At 42.8% G+C, this 15,000-nt stretch overlaps 1 protein-coding gene across 1 annotated transcript in view; it reads left to right on the top strand.

Annotated features, from left to right (window-relative positions):
* Positions 1–15,000, top strand: part of LOC137642617 (hemicentin-1-like) — a 287,924-nt gene that overhangs the window by 161,567 nt on the left and 111,357 nt on the right. Inside the window, exon 56 of the mRNA XM_068375327.1 lies at positions 11,829–11,952. Coding sequence (XP_068231428.1) covers positions 11,829–11,952 — 124 coding nt within the window. The remainder of the gene's footprint in view (positions 1–11,828; positions 11,953–15,000) is intronic.

Raw genomic sequence — 15,000 nt, 5'->3', positions numbered from 1 at the left:
TATATTACTTGTCAGTTGAAGCATGAACTCTTTGAGCAACAGTTCTTAGCCGAGTATAGTTATTCAAAGTCAATTCTGATCTGTTACCCTTCCAAAAATGATATGCCTCCTGTTTCTCCAAATGAATGTGTCTACAATCATCGCTGAGCCAAGGTTTTTCTTTTACTCTGCAATTTAACACAATAAAGACAGGCTGCCCAATTTCAATTACTAACAACACCAAATTAGGATCAGACATCCCACCTGAAGGACCAACCTTAATAGGTATAGCACAAAAGGGGGTCAGTGTATATTAGGTCCAAGCAGTTACCAGACATGTGAGTAGCTTTACTTACGATTTGCTCATAGCCTGTTTCAGCGGCTAAGTCCAAAGTTCTTAATGTCACAGGCACTTTTCTGTAGTTTAGAATATACCACACAGGAGGATCATGTTCTCCCTGAAATAGTACTTGTCAGTTTCTTAACCATATTCTTGTTAATGACACTAATAGGCAAAGTTATAAATATATTTATCAATAACCTTCATCTCCCACAAAAATTAAGGAATAGCAAATATTAAAAAAAGTTCATGAATTAAAGAGATCTAATCTAATACAAAAGCTTTTCACAAAAATATCAATATTACCAAAACACTGAAACATACAATAAACGGATTTTGAGCGAAGCGAAAAATCTATTTTTGGGTGAGATGGCCATGTCGTCCTGATGGAAGTTCCTATAGGGTAGCTTCCTAGGGTATATTACAACTACGGCGATATTCCCAGAGAATTTACCTTAAAGTACCCAGAATTCTAACTCCTGGAGCGAATATCCCTAATGAAAGTACCAGGGATATCGCGAAATATCAGAGGATGTATTCTTGACACGCCACATGGCAATCTGCACCCCGAACAGAGATAACACTTCGAAGGGGTCAATTGGCAAGAAAACGAAAATGAGAAAGAAAAAGGAGAGCCGTTCGCAAGGCTCTCTCTTCTCCCGTTTCGTAAGCGTGCATTGCGCCGATTCTGGCGCCATCTGTATTCCTTGTAGCGATACACGAGGTGCTACAGATACTGTATGTAGGGAGGGGTCCTACAGCCCTTTCATAGAAAGGGAAGGGCGGGTCCATCAGGACGACATGGCCATCTCACCCAAAAATAGATTTTTCGCTTCGCTCAAAATCCGTTTTTTGGGCTCAAGCCATGTCGTCCTGATGGAAGTATACCAGAGCATTACTGTATCTGTGGATTCTCAGAACGTGCCGTACTCCCCGGAGGTATTTCCCTGGTCGACTAGACCTAGAGACCTAAGATGTTACCGTTATAGATCTTTTCAACTAACCATAAACCATGTTAGAGCTTCCTGCCCCCTACAGGGAAGAGTCCTACTAGACTCTGGAAAAGTCTCGAAGAGTACATATACCTATGTATGAATACCAGGCAAGCCAATATAGTGGTCTCACCCTATATTAAGTAAAGCATAGTTTGTAAAGAACCACTGCGTCAATATGAAATATTGACCAGTTCTCCGATCAATACTTGTATTGGACAAAGGTTTATATCCGCATAGGAGGAAACATGTAAATCCGCCACCGTCCCCTTATGGGATGGAGTCCTCCCGCTAAGGGAAAGCATAAACCAATGCAACATTAGCTTGCATAAAGGAACAATCTATTAGAATTATCCCAGATAAATATACATAGAATGAATGCTCAATTATACCAATAAATTGACACAGGTGAAGGAGACGCAAGGTTCTCAAGAACAAGTTTATTGACAGGCAATAAATAGACAGGTTAACAACAATTATATATATATATATATATATATATATATATATATATATATATATATATATATATATATATATATATATATATATATATATATATATATAAGAGGAGGATAACCAAAACTTTAAGCATAAGTATGATAGTAAACAGAAACTTGTTTATCTGAAAGAAAAACATTAGTGCCACTTTTAACATACCGAGGTATCAAAGTCATAAAAGTCTGTATTACTAATCAGTCACATTAGCGTTAGAAACGCTTGGCACACATGTCTGCACTTATGCTAGGTTCACCTTTGGAAGTGGAACAGTCAACGTGGGCAACTCGGTGCCCTCACTTAGTTTGTAGCACAGTATGTAACTACACACTCACCCTGGAATTAATCGTCCCAATTAAAACCACTGTTCCTCGCAGAGTTAAACAGCAGGGTTAACGATGCAACCCACTGCTACCACAGATCTCTTTAGTTGCTCCACTTGCTTCGCATAGTGACGAAAGAACACTCTGGAAGACTTCCAGCCAGTGTATGAACGAAGATGTTCAAAATCCATACAATTAAAGAAATTTAAGTATGAGGCAACTTTCCTCGGATCGTGACCTGCGGGTGTACTGTCAGGATCCGCTCTGCGAATAAAATATGTGATTTTCGCCCTGAGTTGTTTCAGTGATAAATTTGAGCCTGACGTTTCTCCCCTGAATAGTTGACCACCCTTGAAGTCTGAAGTTCTACGAAGATAGACCTTTAGGCATTCTACTGGACATAGAGATGCATCTTCTTTCAGAGGGCAGATTCTCCAGGGACCCCACCTGTTGGTGGGTAACTCGTTCTTGGCGAGAAACGTAGGATCCGGAAACAGGTTCAGTTCTCCCCCATCCAGGAACTGAACACGACCTTCCTCTCTCGAGAGGGCTACAATCTCACTAACCCTGGCCCCGGACGCGAGTGCAAATAGGAAAATAACTTTTTGGGTCAAATCCTTTAACGCACACTCCTCATTGTTCAACAGTGAAGAGAAATGAAGAACTTTATCTAAAGACCATGAAATGGGCTTTGGAGGTGCTGAAGGTCTGAGCCTAGCGCAGGCTTTCGGAACCTTATTAAAGATCTCGTTAGCGAGGTCGACCTGGAAGGCATATAGAATGGGTCTTGTCAAAGCAGACTTACACGTTGAAATCGTGTTAGCTGCCAACCCTTGACCATGGAGGTGGATGAAGAAAGATAAGCAGAAGTCCGTCGAGATCTCCTGCGGATTCTTCGCCTTGACAAAGGCCACCCATTTTCTCCAAGAAAAGTAGATTTGCACTTATATTCCTCTAGGAAGTCTATGCTGGCTTTCGAAATCCCGAAACGCTTTCTCACCGCTAGGGAGAGAAAATCATGAGCTGCAGGGTCCGGGTTTTCTGTAATGAAGCGCAGACAGTCGACTTCTGGACTCGCTGGGTCAGAACTGGATCTGGTAGCGGTAGAAACTTCAACCGTAGTTCCAATGCCAGGGGGAACCACACGCTGTTCGGCCACTTGTGGGCCACTATTGCCGCTACTCCCTTGAAGGATCTCAGTTTGTTGAGGACCCTCAACAGAAGGTTGTGAGGAGGGAACAGATAAATCCTGGACCATCTGTTCCAGTCGAGGGACATCGCGTCCACTGCTTCCGTCAAGGGGTCCTCGTACGGGGACACGTACAGGGGCAACTTCTTGTTGTCTTTCGTCGCAAAGAGGTCTATCTGCACTTCTGGGACTTGACTCAAGATGAAGGAGAACGATCCTGCGTCTAGGGACCATTCCGACTCTATCGGTGTGAACCTGGATAGAGCGTCCGCTGTCACATTGCGGACTCCTTGAAGGTGAACTGCCGACAGGTACCACTTCTTCTTTTCCGCCAATCGGAAGATGGCCAACATCACCTGGTTGAGAGGTGGCGACCTTGATCCTTGTCGATTCAAGCATCTCACAACTACCTCGCTGTCCAGCACCAACCTTATGTGGATCGAGTGACGCGGGGAGACTTTCTTTAAGGTAAGGAGCACTGCCATAGCTTCTAGAAAGTTTATGTGAAAGGTCTTGAACAGATTGGACCAAGTCCCTTGGGCCTTTTTCCGATGAGAGTGACCTCCCCACCCCTCCTTCGAGGCGTCTGTGTGAATCGTCACCGACGGGGGAGGTGGCTGAAAAAGTACCGACTTCTTTAGATGTCTGGCTTGGGACCAAGGCCTGAGAAGAGTACGTAGACGAAGCGGAACTGGTCTTCTCAGATCTCTTCGCGCGTTTGATGCATAACTTCTCCAAACTCCGGTTGCATCCTTTAGCTGTGCTCTCTCCTGTTCGCGTCTTGATATCCTTTCGGAATCTAGAAGTCTCTTGACAGAACCAGCTATCTCCTTCCTTTTCTTCGCCGGGATGGAGCATTCTGTCTTGGATGCTGCCCACACCAGCCAGTCGTCCAGGTAGGCTACTACCTGAATTCCCTTTAGGCGTAATTGTTTGAGAGCTACGCTCGCAAGCTTCGTGAAGATCCTTGGGGCTATATTTAGCCCGAATGGCATGGCTCTGAAGGCGTATAGTCTTCGTTGTAGCTTGAACCCTAGGTAGGGGGAGAGTCGACGATTGATTGGAACGTGCCAATAGGCGTCTGACAAATCTATGGAGACGGTAAATGCCCTCTTGGGCAGTAAGGTCCTTATGTGTTGCAGTGTTAGCATCTTGAACTTGCAGTTCACTATGAACTTGTTGAGTGGCGACAAGTCCAGAATGACTCTGAGTTTTTCCGAGTCCTTCTTGGGAACACAAAACAGCCTCCCTTGGAATTTGATGGACTTTACACTTCGGATCACTTTTTTCTCCAACAGATCTTGGATGTACTCCTCCAGAACGGGGGTGGAGTGTTGGAAAAACCGAGGGCACGGGGGTGGAGTGCTGTACCAGCTCCAGCCCAGTCCATTCTTGAGTAGGCTGTGGGCCCAGGGATCAAAGGTCCACCGATCTCGAATATTCTGAAGTCTCCCTCCTACCGGTATCATCTCACTTGGACTGTTGTCTTGAGGTCTTGCCTCCCTGACCGCGACCACCCCTGAATCCCCTTCCCCTTGAGGGGCGCCTAGACAAGCCTCTGGCTGCTCCTCTAGGCTTTGCTCGAAAGGAAGTTGACTGCCCTTCGAACGTTGGGTTGAATGCCGGGGACTGTGTCGACACGGCCTTGGGTACCCACTGGAATGTGGTCGGGGTTTGTGCCACCATCTGGGGCACTGAAGGCATCGGCAATTGCTGTTGCTGTTGCTGTCTAAATGGCTTGGCTGGCCGAGACGGTAGCCTTGTCCTCTTAGTCTTCCTCTTTGGTTGGTGACCCTCATCCGGGGAAGACTTTCTCTTGATAGATAGGCCCCACTTCTGGAGAAGGTTTCTATTCTCCGTGGCGGCCTTATCAACAACTTCTTTGACCAATTCGCTAGGGAAAAGGTCTTTGCCCCAAATGTTGGAGGAGATTAGTTTCCTTGGCTTGTGCCTCACCGTAGCCGAGGTGAACACGAACTCCCTACAAGCTCTCCTCGCCCTGACGAAGCTGTAAAGATCCTTCGTCACTGTGGCCAGATGAGTTTGGCCACTACCATGAACATTTCATGGACCTTGGGGTCACTTGCCATCGTCTCAAGAGTGGTCTGAAGAGACATTGAGGCAGCCAGTCTTTCTTTTGTCTCGAGCTCTCTCCGCAAAAGAAAGTCAGACAGCTTAGGGAGGTTCTCACCGAACTGACGTCCGGCAATATCAGCCTCCAACTTCCCGACTGAGAAGGTAAGATGAACGTCCTTCCAGTCCTTGTGGTCCATAGGTAGGGCCAGCGACAAGGGTTTACACTCCTCCAAGGAGGGGCAAGGCTTGCCAGCCTCGACTGCTTTTAACACAGCCGCAAACCCTTTCTGCAAAAAGGGGAAGGTTTTAGCAGGAGAGGACACAAAGGAAGGGAGCTTCTTACTCAATGCAGCCACCTTTGAGTTCGTGAAGCCCCTCTCTTTCATCGAAGATGAAAGCAAAGCTTGAGCCTTAGCATGGTCCATCACTATGACCTCCTTCGGCTCTGTCTCCTCCTTTGAAGCTGGTTCCTTCCTCACCCGGACATAACAGTCCGGATATGACCCTTTGCTGGGCCAGAATTCCACCTCCTCTAGGGGAACTGAACCCAACTTATCCGACATGACGATCTTCCCAATCGTCCTCGGCATGTGCTCAGCATATCTCCATGGGTTAGCATCTGAGCACAAGGGAAGGTCTTTCACATTGAGCCTTCTCTGGGCCCCACGTGATGCTGCAAGTTTCTGCATCTGCAGTTCCATTGCAGCCGCCTTCACATTATTCTCCTTCTGCATTTGTTGGATCATTCCTACAATGGAGGAGAGGGCCTGTCCCAGCTCTACTGGGAGAGCGGACGATGTTGAGGGAATAGGTTCAGGGATCTGAACCGGAGCAGCCGACACCTCGTCGGCCTCTTCCTCTACAATGTCTGGGGCTTGATCTTCATCCTGGCACTCTGCCAGGAGGTCTTCCTCCAGACGCTCGGACACGTCTGACATCCTGTCGTCCAACTGGATGTCTTGCAAGGCGACCGCGACTTCAGCATCCACCGGGATCTGAACTAGGGGGATCTCCTCTTGAGGCTGGGGAATCACTGCATCAGCTGATGCCCTAGGGAAAAGGTAAGCCCTCATCTTCTCACTTGGAAGATAAGGTCCAGAGGTGTTCTTCTGGAAGCCCCTTACCCAGGTACGAAGCTTCTCCCTTGCTATATCCCTTGATTCCGCCGTCCTAGGGGAATCAAAAGCCTCAGTAATCAGGTTAGAGCACACGGTACATACCTGAGGGTTCCAATACCGGAGATCACCCTTGGAGACAGCGCATGCTGCGTGCCTCCTACATAACTCATGTCCGCAGAAGTTCTTACTGCAGACGTTGCAGAAAGCACTTCCGCACCTCGGACGGTCCTCCTGTAAAGAGAAGAAATTTCCATGAGTATCAAGTGAACTACGTATCACTGGATATGCACAGTTTAGCATAACAAATCAGAAAGGAAAGACACACACTTGTGTTTCCCGCACAACCAATTGTTGCAGCCTTCCAGATATTAAAATCGTATGGTTAATCTGTCCTAGAGTAACCAATGACAAATTTCCAGAGGAAACAGGTGGAGCTCACACCTAAGATATGATTTTAAAATACCAGATAATAGACAAGAAAGAACTCACTTTCTTATCTGTAAGGCAACACCAAAGGGCTGTGCAAGACAACACAAAAGTGTTAGAACATACAGTGTTGTACCAATACTATACTATAGTTTTCTCCCTACAGTATATGCTATACTGAAGAATACTGGTACAGTATAGAAGGTAATGCGCCGGCCGGCAACACACCATAACTAGCTTTAAAGTATACTACTTAACAGCTATAAGGCGGCAGAACGCTGGTTCAAATGCATGTGCCGGCCGGCAACAGCCAATGTCGGCCGGAAACTACACAAGGTAGCACCTGGCTGCCGGCCACCGCTCGTAGCGACCGGCAGACAAGGGCGTGACAATAGCCGGCCGGCAAAGGTAAACAACCGATGCCGGCCAGCAGCAAAAGAACCAGAGAACTCCGACTGCCCGGCTGCCGGCCACATAGGCCAGCAGCCGGGTCGGGTACAGCACTAGAAGAAAACAGAATGGATGCCAGGATAAGAGAGTGTACTACCTCAAAGCCCGGCAATCCGAAAGAGTGCAAATAAGGAAGGGGAGAATATAATTCAGGCTTCCTGACCAATGCCGTCTGGTTCTACAGACAGACATGGATGAGGGACCAAGGGAGGTCCGGGCAGCACTCAAAGCAGAAGACCTTGGCCGGCCGGCAGAGTAGGACTGAGTCAATTCCACATCCTAACCTATACTAGGTCCAGATGTAGAATGACGTACAGTACTGTAACGGCTAGGCCATTACAGAGATAGAGGGGGAAGGGACAAAGAGGGTCCTACCAATCTTGCTTTAGTAAAGAATCACCCGCAGCCAAGAAAACTCATCTTAGCCTAAGGGAGATCCAAGGAGGGAGGCCAGCAATACTTGCCAACCCCCACTGAACCAAAGCAAGGAAGGTGTTGCTACTCCCGGGGAAAAGATCTTATCCTCCCACCGAGAACAGCAACAAGGACTAGTCTGCTAGATCACAAAAGAAGGAATCATCTCGTACAGAAACCTTCGGGAGTGACCTAAGGAGGTTAAGCCTCCTATGTCTGCGTCAGACTCAACCCCAAGCCAGACAAACACAGACTCAGACTAAAAACTCTGATGTTCTGCCCCTCTCTGAAGCCAGACTTACTGGAACAGGAAGGTACAGTAACACCCCAATATAGTTGTATCGAAAGGTAATTCATATAAACCACTAGGGTTAAGCCCAAGGCTTAAACAGAGGGAAAGGGATTGCATACCTTCTCCGAAGAAAAGAAAGCAACCGGGGAGTATGAGAAAGTATACTAAGGCTCCATAGGCAACTTAGCCTAGGCACCAAGAGAATCGATTACCTAAATCACCGAAACTCACTCGTATACTATCTTGGAAATAATCACTATAATCTTAAATGTATAAAACTGCCTAAAGCTTCAATAAAATTATTAACGCAACAGCCGGGAACGTCGCTCTGGCTAACTAAAACTCATACCTAGCGAGCGACAGCGTCCAGGACGCCTCCGGTAGGCAACGGCTCTTGTAACAAAGATTATTACTATTAATCACTTTAAAAATTACCAAGAGCCTACATTTATACATAAAAGAAATAATACTCAACTTATCAGAGGCAGACGAAGTTGGAGAAAGCAGAAATAATACTCAACTTATCAGAGGCAGACGAAGTTGGAGAAAGCATAATAAAGCGATTAAATCCAAGATTTTGCGAGAAACACAGGAAAAAACACCGAGTTGTTAAGCTACGCAAAAAGGAATACAGATGGCGCCAGAATCGGCGCAATGCACGCTTACGAAACAGGAGAAGAGAGAGCCTTGCGAACGGCTCTCCTTTTTCTTTCTCGTTTTCGTTTTCTTGCCAATTGACCCCTTCGAAGTGTTATCTCTGTTCGGGGTGCAGATTGCCATGTGGCGTGTCAAGAATACGTCCTCTGATATTTCGCGATATCCCTGGTACTTTCATTAGGGATATTCGCTCCAGGAGTTAGAATTCTGGGTACCTTAATGTAAATTCTCTGGGAATATCGCCGTAGTTGTAATATACCCTAGGAAGGTACCCTATAGGAACTTCCATCAGGACATGGCTTGAGCCCAAAAAAGCACTATTTTAAGTTTAAAGAAATAGTGTTAAATAAAACAAAACTCCTATTTTCTTTGAAAATTACCTTTATTTCCATTGCAAATAAATAGTTAATAAGATATACCCTAATATATAATACGGTAATGGGTTCACCCAGTGGGAACCGGGGATTTTGGTGGGGAAAATTTACTGACGAATTAATAAATTATGGAAAAACTAACCTTTTCCTCTCTATACATTATTCTCTGGGACGCATAATAAATCCACGAAAAATTGTACAAAATATGGGCATCACTTTTCCTGAAATATTTATTTCACTCTTTTGTTTACATTTTACAAACCAGACAATTCCTCCTGTTCATGCTATTGTGCATATCTTGTTGTGTGGTAACGACTTCATACTTCCTGCACACAAGCCATCCTTCTACTTTCTTTACCAATGAAATTACTCTTGTTCATTCATTTGTAAGTAGCTCCTCCTCCTACCTTCCTCTACCATATACCTAAGTTTGCCCTATTTGGGCATGTTTGTATGCTTAAGTGTGATGTAAGCAGTTCTGCGACACGCAAAAAGACTCCCCAGTTCCTATGTAGTTGCCTTACATTGTGGTTGTGCATTTTGGAGCCCAACGTAATAAAGTGTAATAACTGCTATTACGGCTCTATGGAAGCTCTAGCCAAGTTTAATGGCGAGTATCACGGTACTCCTAGTATAATGAATAATTTTCAAAAGCTCATTGCATTATCCCTCAAAGGTTATGGTGTCCCAAGCGCTGTTCTGATTTAGCTTTTAGGGAAGACCAGCACATTTTTTACTGTAACTCTTCTGTAAAGATTGCCAAGACAAAAAAAAGGGGGGCGGGTGGGGCTAGGTGCGGTTGTAGTGTTCGTTCTTATAAAGGAAAATTTCTTGATAAGGCCCATGTCGAACTCTGGAAACTGATTGTATTTGTAAATCACTGGCTCAGCAAACATTGGAACCATTAAACCGTTATCGAAGGCCTCCACATTTCTTCTAATACAAGTGCTGACTGGAAAGTTTCATTTCTGAGGTAACAGATTTTTTTTTTTCTTTTTTTTTTTTTTTGATAACCAAGATGCTATTGGTGACGATGGAATGATAGTGGGGATAGACAAATCTCACTTCGGTAAGCCCAAGTACAACCGTGGTAGGTGTTTAAGTTCGATATGGGTGTTTGGGGGGATCGAACAAGTGTTTTTTTTTATTTTTTTTTAATTCCGTTACTTCAACCTTTACCTCGAAAAAGGGATGCTGCTACCCTGATTACCTTGATCCAAAAATATATAAAGGTAGAAAGTATCATTATGAGTGATAAGTGGGGTGCCTATAGCTCGTTACAAGAGCTGGGCTACGAGCACAGGACCATCAACCAATCGAAATGCTTCGTTGACTCCTTAGGCCCAGGCACCCATACTCAGAATATAGAATGTCTCTTGAGGGAATTGAAAGGGTGGATTGAAAGGCCTGGTAATAAATCAGAGTATTTCCAACAATACTTTACCAGGTTTCTCTTCATTCACCATTACCCAAAGGCCTCATTATTGCACTTCTTTTTCATCACTGCTAGTCCCATCTAACTCCCACAACATCACCAGGTGCCAGGAGACTCCAATGACCCCCAACCATCCACATCACAATTATAATGTAATGAATTATTTGTGATTTACTTTATCATTACGTAAGAATTTATTTGAGCTTTACTTTTAGTTTGTGACCTGGGAAGGGTGTTTGGGGGCTTGCCCCCAGTCTAGGTCTGTGACCCGGGAATCACTAGGTTAGGTTAGGTGGGTTTGTTAGGTTCTGTAGCCTTTTACAAATCTTGAAATTGTTAAATAAATGATGTATTGTCCTGTTTTCATCTCACCAAAGTCCCAGGTTCCCATCTGTGTCCATAGGGAAGGGGAAGTGTCCATAACGGGTGAATGACTTATTTGCAGTGGAAATAAAAGTAAAATTTGTTGAAACCATGCTATTTACTGTAGGATTTTTTTTTTCTTGGAAATGTAGTTCCATGTTGTTCTATAATTTTACGAAAAAAAAAAAAAGAACTTTACTTCAGTGTAATCTTCCGTGTATTAACGTACACACCTCATGACATTCATGGACATTTCCACGGTCTCACAATAATAGTGTCCATTTACCTGCAATGAGGTAATTCCATTAAATATACCCAAAAGTCACAGTGGCCATCTCCGCCTTCTAGGAAACCTCATAATCTAGGCTTGCATATCCAGGTAGGGTCGAATAATATCCTCAGTGGCAGGCTATGTAAGTAGATTTGTACCACAACATAGAACTCAAGAACTAAATCCTCTACTTCCAGCTCGTTAGGATATTGCCTTTGACAACAAAGACAAAAAAGTCAGGAACAGGTAAACAGGGAGTTTCAATAGTTTAAACATTGAATATACATTTGAAATGGTTATTCCTCTTATCAACAGCATATCATATTATCTAACACTTTCTTACGATAATAAGAATAAAATAAAAATAAATTGCAAATGAATTGTGACACTTAAGTCATAGGGTTCAGTAGGAGAAATAGAATCTAACACTTCCCTATGATAAGTGTTGAAATCACCAACAATTGCAGAAGAGTTACTTATATCATATTGTATCGTAGTCATAATGGAAAGACAATCAAATATAGAATCATCCAACTCTGGTTTCCAATAGATCAAACTCAAATATAAGTTGTTATGCCAGTCACAAACTCACATTTTGATATTTCTTAATAATAGATATATCTCTTTTCAGGTTAGAAAAAATGGTGAGGAACTTCATATCCTAAGGGTTCGTGAGGCAGATGGAGGTCCTTTCACATGTGTTGCTATTAATACAGCCGGTCATGACACCTTATCTTATACTTTAACTGTTCAAGGTTGGTAACATTATTTTTGGGTTATCTGAAAAAATCACGCAAAGAAGACCAAAGCAATATTTATAGGCTTTGGAAGACTTACACAAGCTAACTTAGGCACTTAGAATATTTAATCTGGTTTTCTTTAGTTTCCACGTACTTTTGCATAATTTAGAAAGGTGGTTTTCTGCATATCTAATTGAGAGAAGTTTTCTTATAATGTACCTGAAATAGCACTGCCATTTTTCTTTTGTCCACGCAGGTTCCAATGTTTTTTGGGGGGTCGAATCTTTCCTCCTGTTTCTCTTACTTGAAGTTGGTATTGAAGTACAAGTAATTTAATATTTGGATTTACAAGTTATCACATTTATGAGTATGAATTTAGCAACTATTGCACAATGTGTGTGTTGGTATTATGTTTCTAAATCCATCTGGTTTTTTCACGAGCAACCATGGAGAACTTTAAGGGTTTGAACTTAGTTCGGCTAATCCATTTTGTAACAAATAGTCCACTTCTTCTTGGTGATACAGCGACAGTCGATAAGCGCGTTGTTTGAACGGTTTTTCCGTGGTTTTGCGGTGTATCCCATGCTTCGTCAAATCGTTTCGTTTTGGAATGTCTGAGACAATCTCAAAGAAACTTTTAATCAATCGACTTAATTCTTCTTACTGCTTCTGGTTCAAATGAGTTAACTTCGCTTCCAAGTTCCAAATGATAGACGAATTATTCCCTTTGATTACCGCCAATTCCTCATATCTGTCGTTGTCTTCCATGGATGGTATGGTTTGCGCCATATACACCTTGGAAGCTTCAGTGTCATTTTCACTTAAGTATGGTTTCAGTAGGGTAACGTGTACTTTCCTTTGACTTTTCCTTCTTCTTGGGGCTTTGATGATATAGGTCAGGTCAATGATCTTCTCCAAAATCCATAATGGTCCTTGGAACTTGTTGGTGTGTGGGAATCTCCTTATCGGTAAGAAAACCAACACCTGTTGTCTTACCGTAAACTGTCTGTCATTACTTTTCATATCAAACCTTTTCTTCATTTTACATTGACATGTTTTCAGGTTTTCTAGGAAAAATTTCCTTATCTTGCCTATCCTTTTCTTCAAATTCTTGACATATTCTCAATCCGTCTCATCTCAATCCTTCCATTTTTCCGCCAACATTTTAATCGGTCCTCTTACTTCTCGTCCAAACAACATCTCATTTGGGCTACAACCCATGCTTTCTTGATAAGCATTGCGTACTTCAAATAACATCAACTGTAGTCTGGTGTCCTATTCATTTCCTGTTTTATTGCAGTACTTTGTTAACATACTCTTCAGGGTTTGATAAGATATCTCTAATGCAGCTTGGGTCCCTGGGTGATAGGGAGTAGACAGCTGTTGTTTCACATCCAACAGTTTCATTACGTCCTGAAACAATTTTTGCATGAAATTTGTTCCTTGGTCACTCTGAACGATTTCTGGAATAACAAACTTAGTAAAAAACTCTAGTAACTTCTTGGTGATTACTTTGGCACTGATGTTCCTGATTGGTATGGCTTCTGGGTATCTCATCACTGGAGATATCAAGGTTAACATATGTTCATGACCTTTCTTCGTCCTTGGTAACGGTCCCACAATGTCGATCATTACCTTACTGAAGGGTTCTCCTTGCACTTCAGTCAGGCGCAAGGGAGCTTTCTTTATGTACTCAAACGTGACTTGCATGGCAAAACTGGCTCACATCCTTATGCATGCCAGACCAGAAAAAATGTTTCATAATCTTCTGCGTTGTTTTCCCTATTCCCATGTGTCACGTCTCATGCGCTACAGTGATCACCTGTCTTCTCAACCGTGCGGGAATCGATATCTGACAGTATATCCCTCATTCGGAATACCCAGGGATATCGGCAAGCCTATGCTTCCTCATAAGCAACCCATCCTTAAAATAATAACAGGTGGGAGACTGCTGCCCTTCCGTCTCATCCACCACATGATACAATAACTCTGTTAACGTCGCATCCTTCTGTTGCAATCCTATCAGCCTTCTCAGACTCACTTGTCCTACTTCTAACGCTGAGTTTTCTATTTCTTCCAAATCTACATCGAGAATTTACATGCACTTCCTAACCAGGTGGAAACATAAATATTACGTAATCCTTTGTGTTCATAGCTAGTATGGGTCATATAGCATACCTAAACGTTATTACATAATTCTTCGTAACAAAATACGTGAAATAAAAAGTTAATTCTTAAAAAATAACGTAAATTTACATATACTGAATTAAATAAAAATACAATAACATGAATGACGAAAGTCTTATGTAATCTACATACATTACTTAAACCTACATGAGTGGAACTCACCTTACGAGCTGGCTATACATATCTTAAATACACAAAAGAAATACATGAATAAGATATTTACTCTTATACTAGGGAAGCTTTGTAAGAATATATATATATATATATATATATATATATATATATATATATATATATATATATACATATATATATATATATATATATATATATATATATACATATATATATTGTCAATACTAGCCTGTAATTACCGGCTGGGGGTGGGAAAACTCCATCCTTTCTTCCAGCACACTGAACAGCAATTGTGATACATCTGGGACTTTCAGGAGAAAGGGGAAGACGGAAAGTTAAGTTAATGGACTCATATTTGTATAGAAAAGTAAAAATTACTTTTAGAATTTGTACCTACACGATTAGAAATTATCATCCGTTTTAATAGTAGACGCGCTCTTAGGTGGGTGGGAGTCCGTATTACCAAACTGGTTGGCTCCACCTTGTAAGGTGGAGCGTAGCATCCTAGACACCTCGCAAAATTCGGTCTGATATGTGGTGGGATCTAGGTTGCAATGCTCTACTGATAGTCTCCCGCAGCCAAAATATTATTTTATTTATGGTTGCTCTTTCACTCCACCAGTGCTTATGAATAGGTTCTGTAACCCAAGAGTTCACTTAACGTAGCTCCTTAGCCCCCTAACAGGACAAAAATGTAACTAATCTGGACTTAGTATACGATGATTCCCCTGGCATTAAAAC

This window comes from Palaemon carinicauda, chromosome 6 (genome assembly GCF_036898095.1).
Source record: "Palaemon carinicauda isolate YSFRI2023 chromosome 6, ASM3689809v2, whole genome shotgun sequence".
NCBI classification, from domain to species: domain Eukaryota; kingdom Metazoa; phylum Arthropoda; class Malacostraca; order Decapoda; family Palaemonidae; genus Palaemon; species Palaemon carinicauda.
This window is presented reverse-complemented; position numbering and strand designations above follow the sequence as displayed.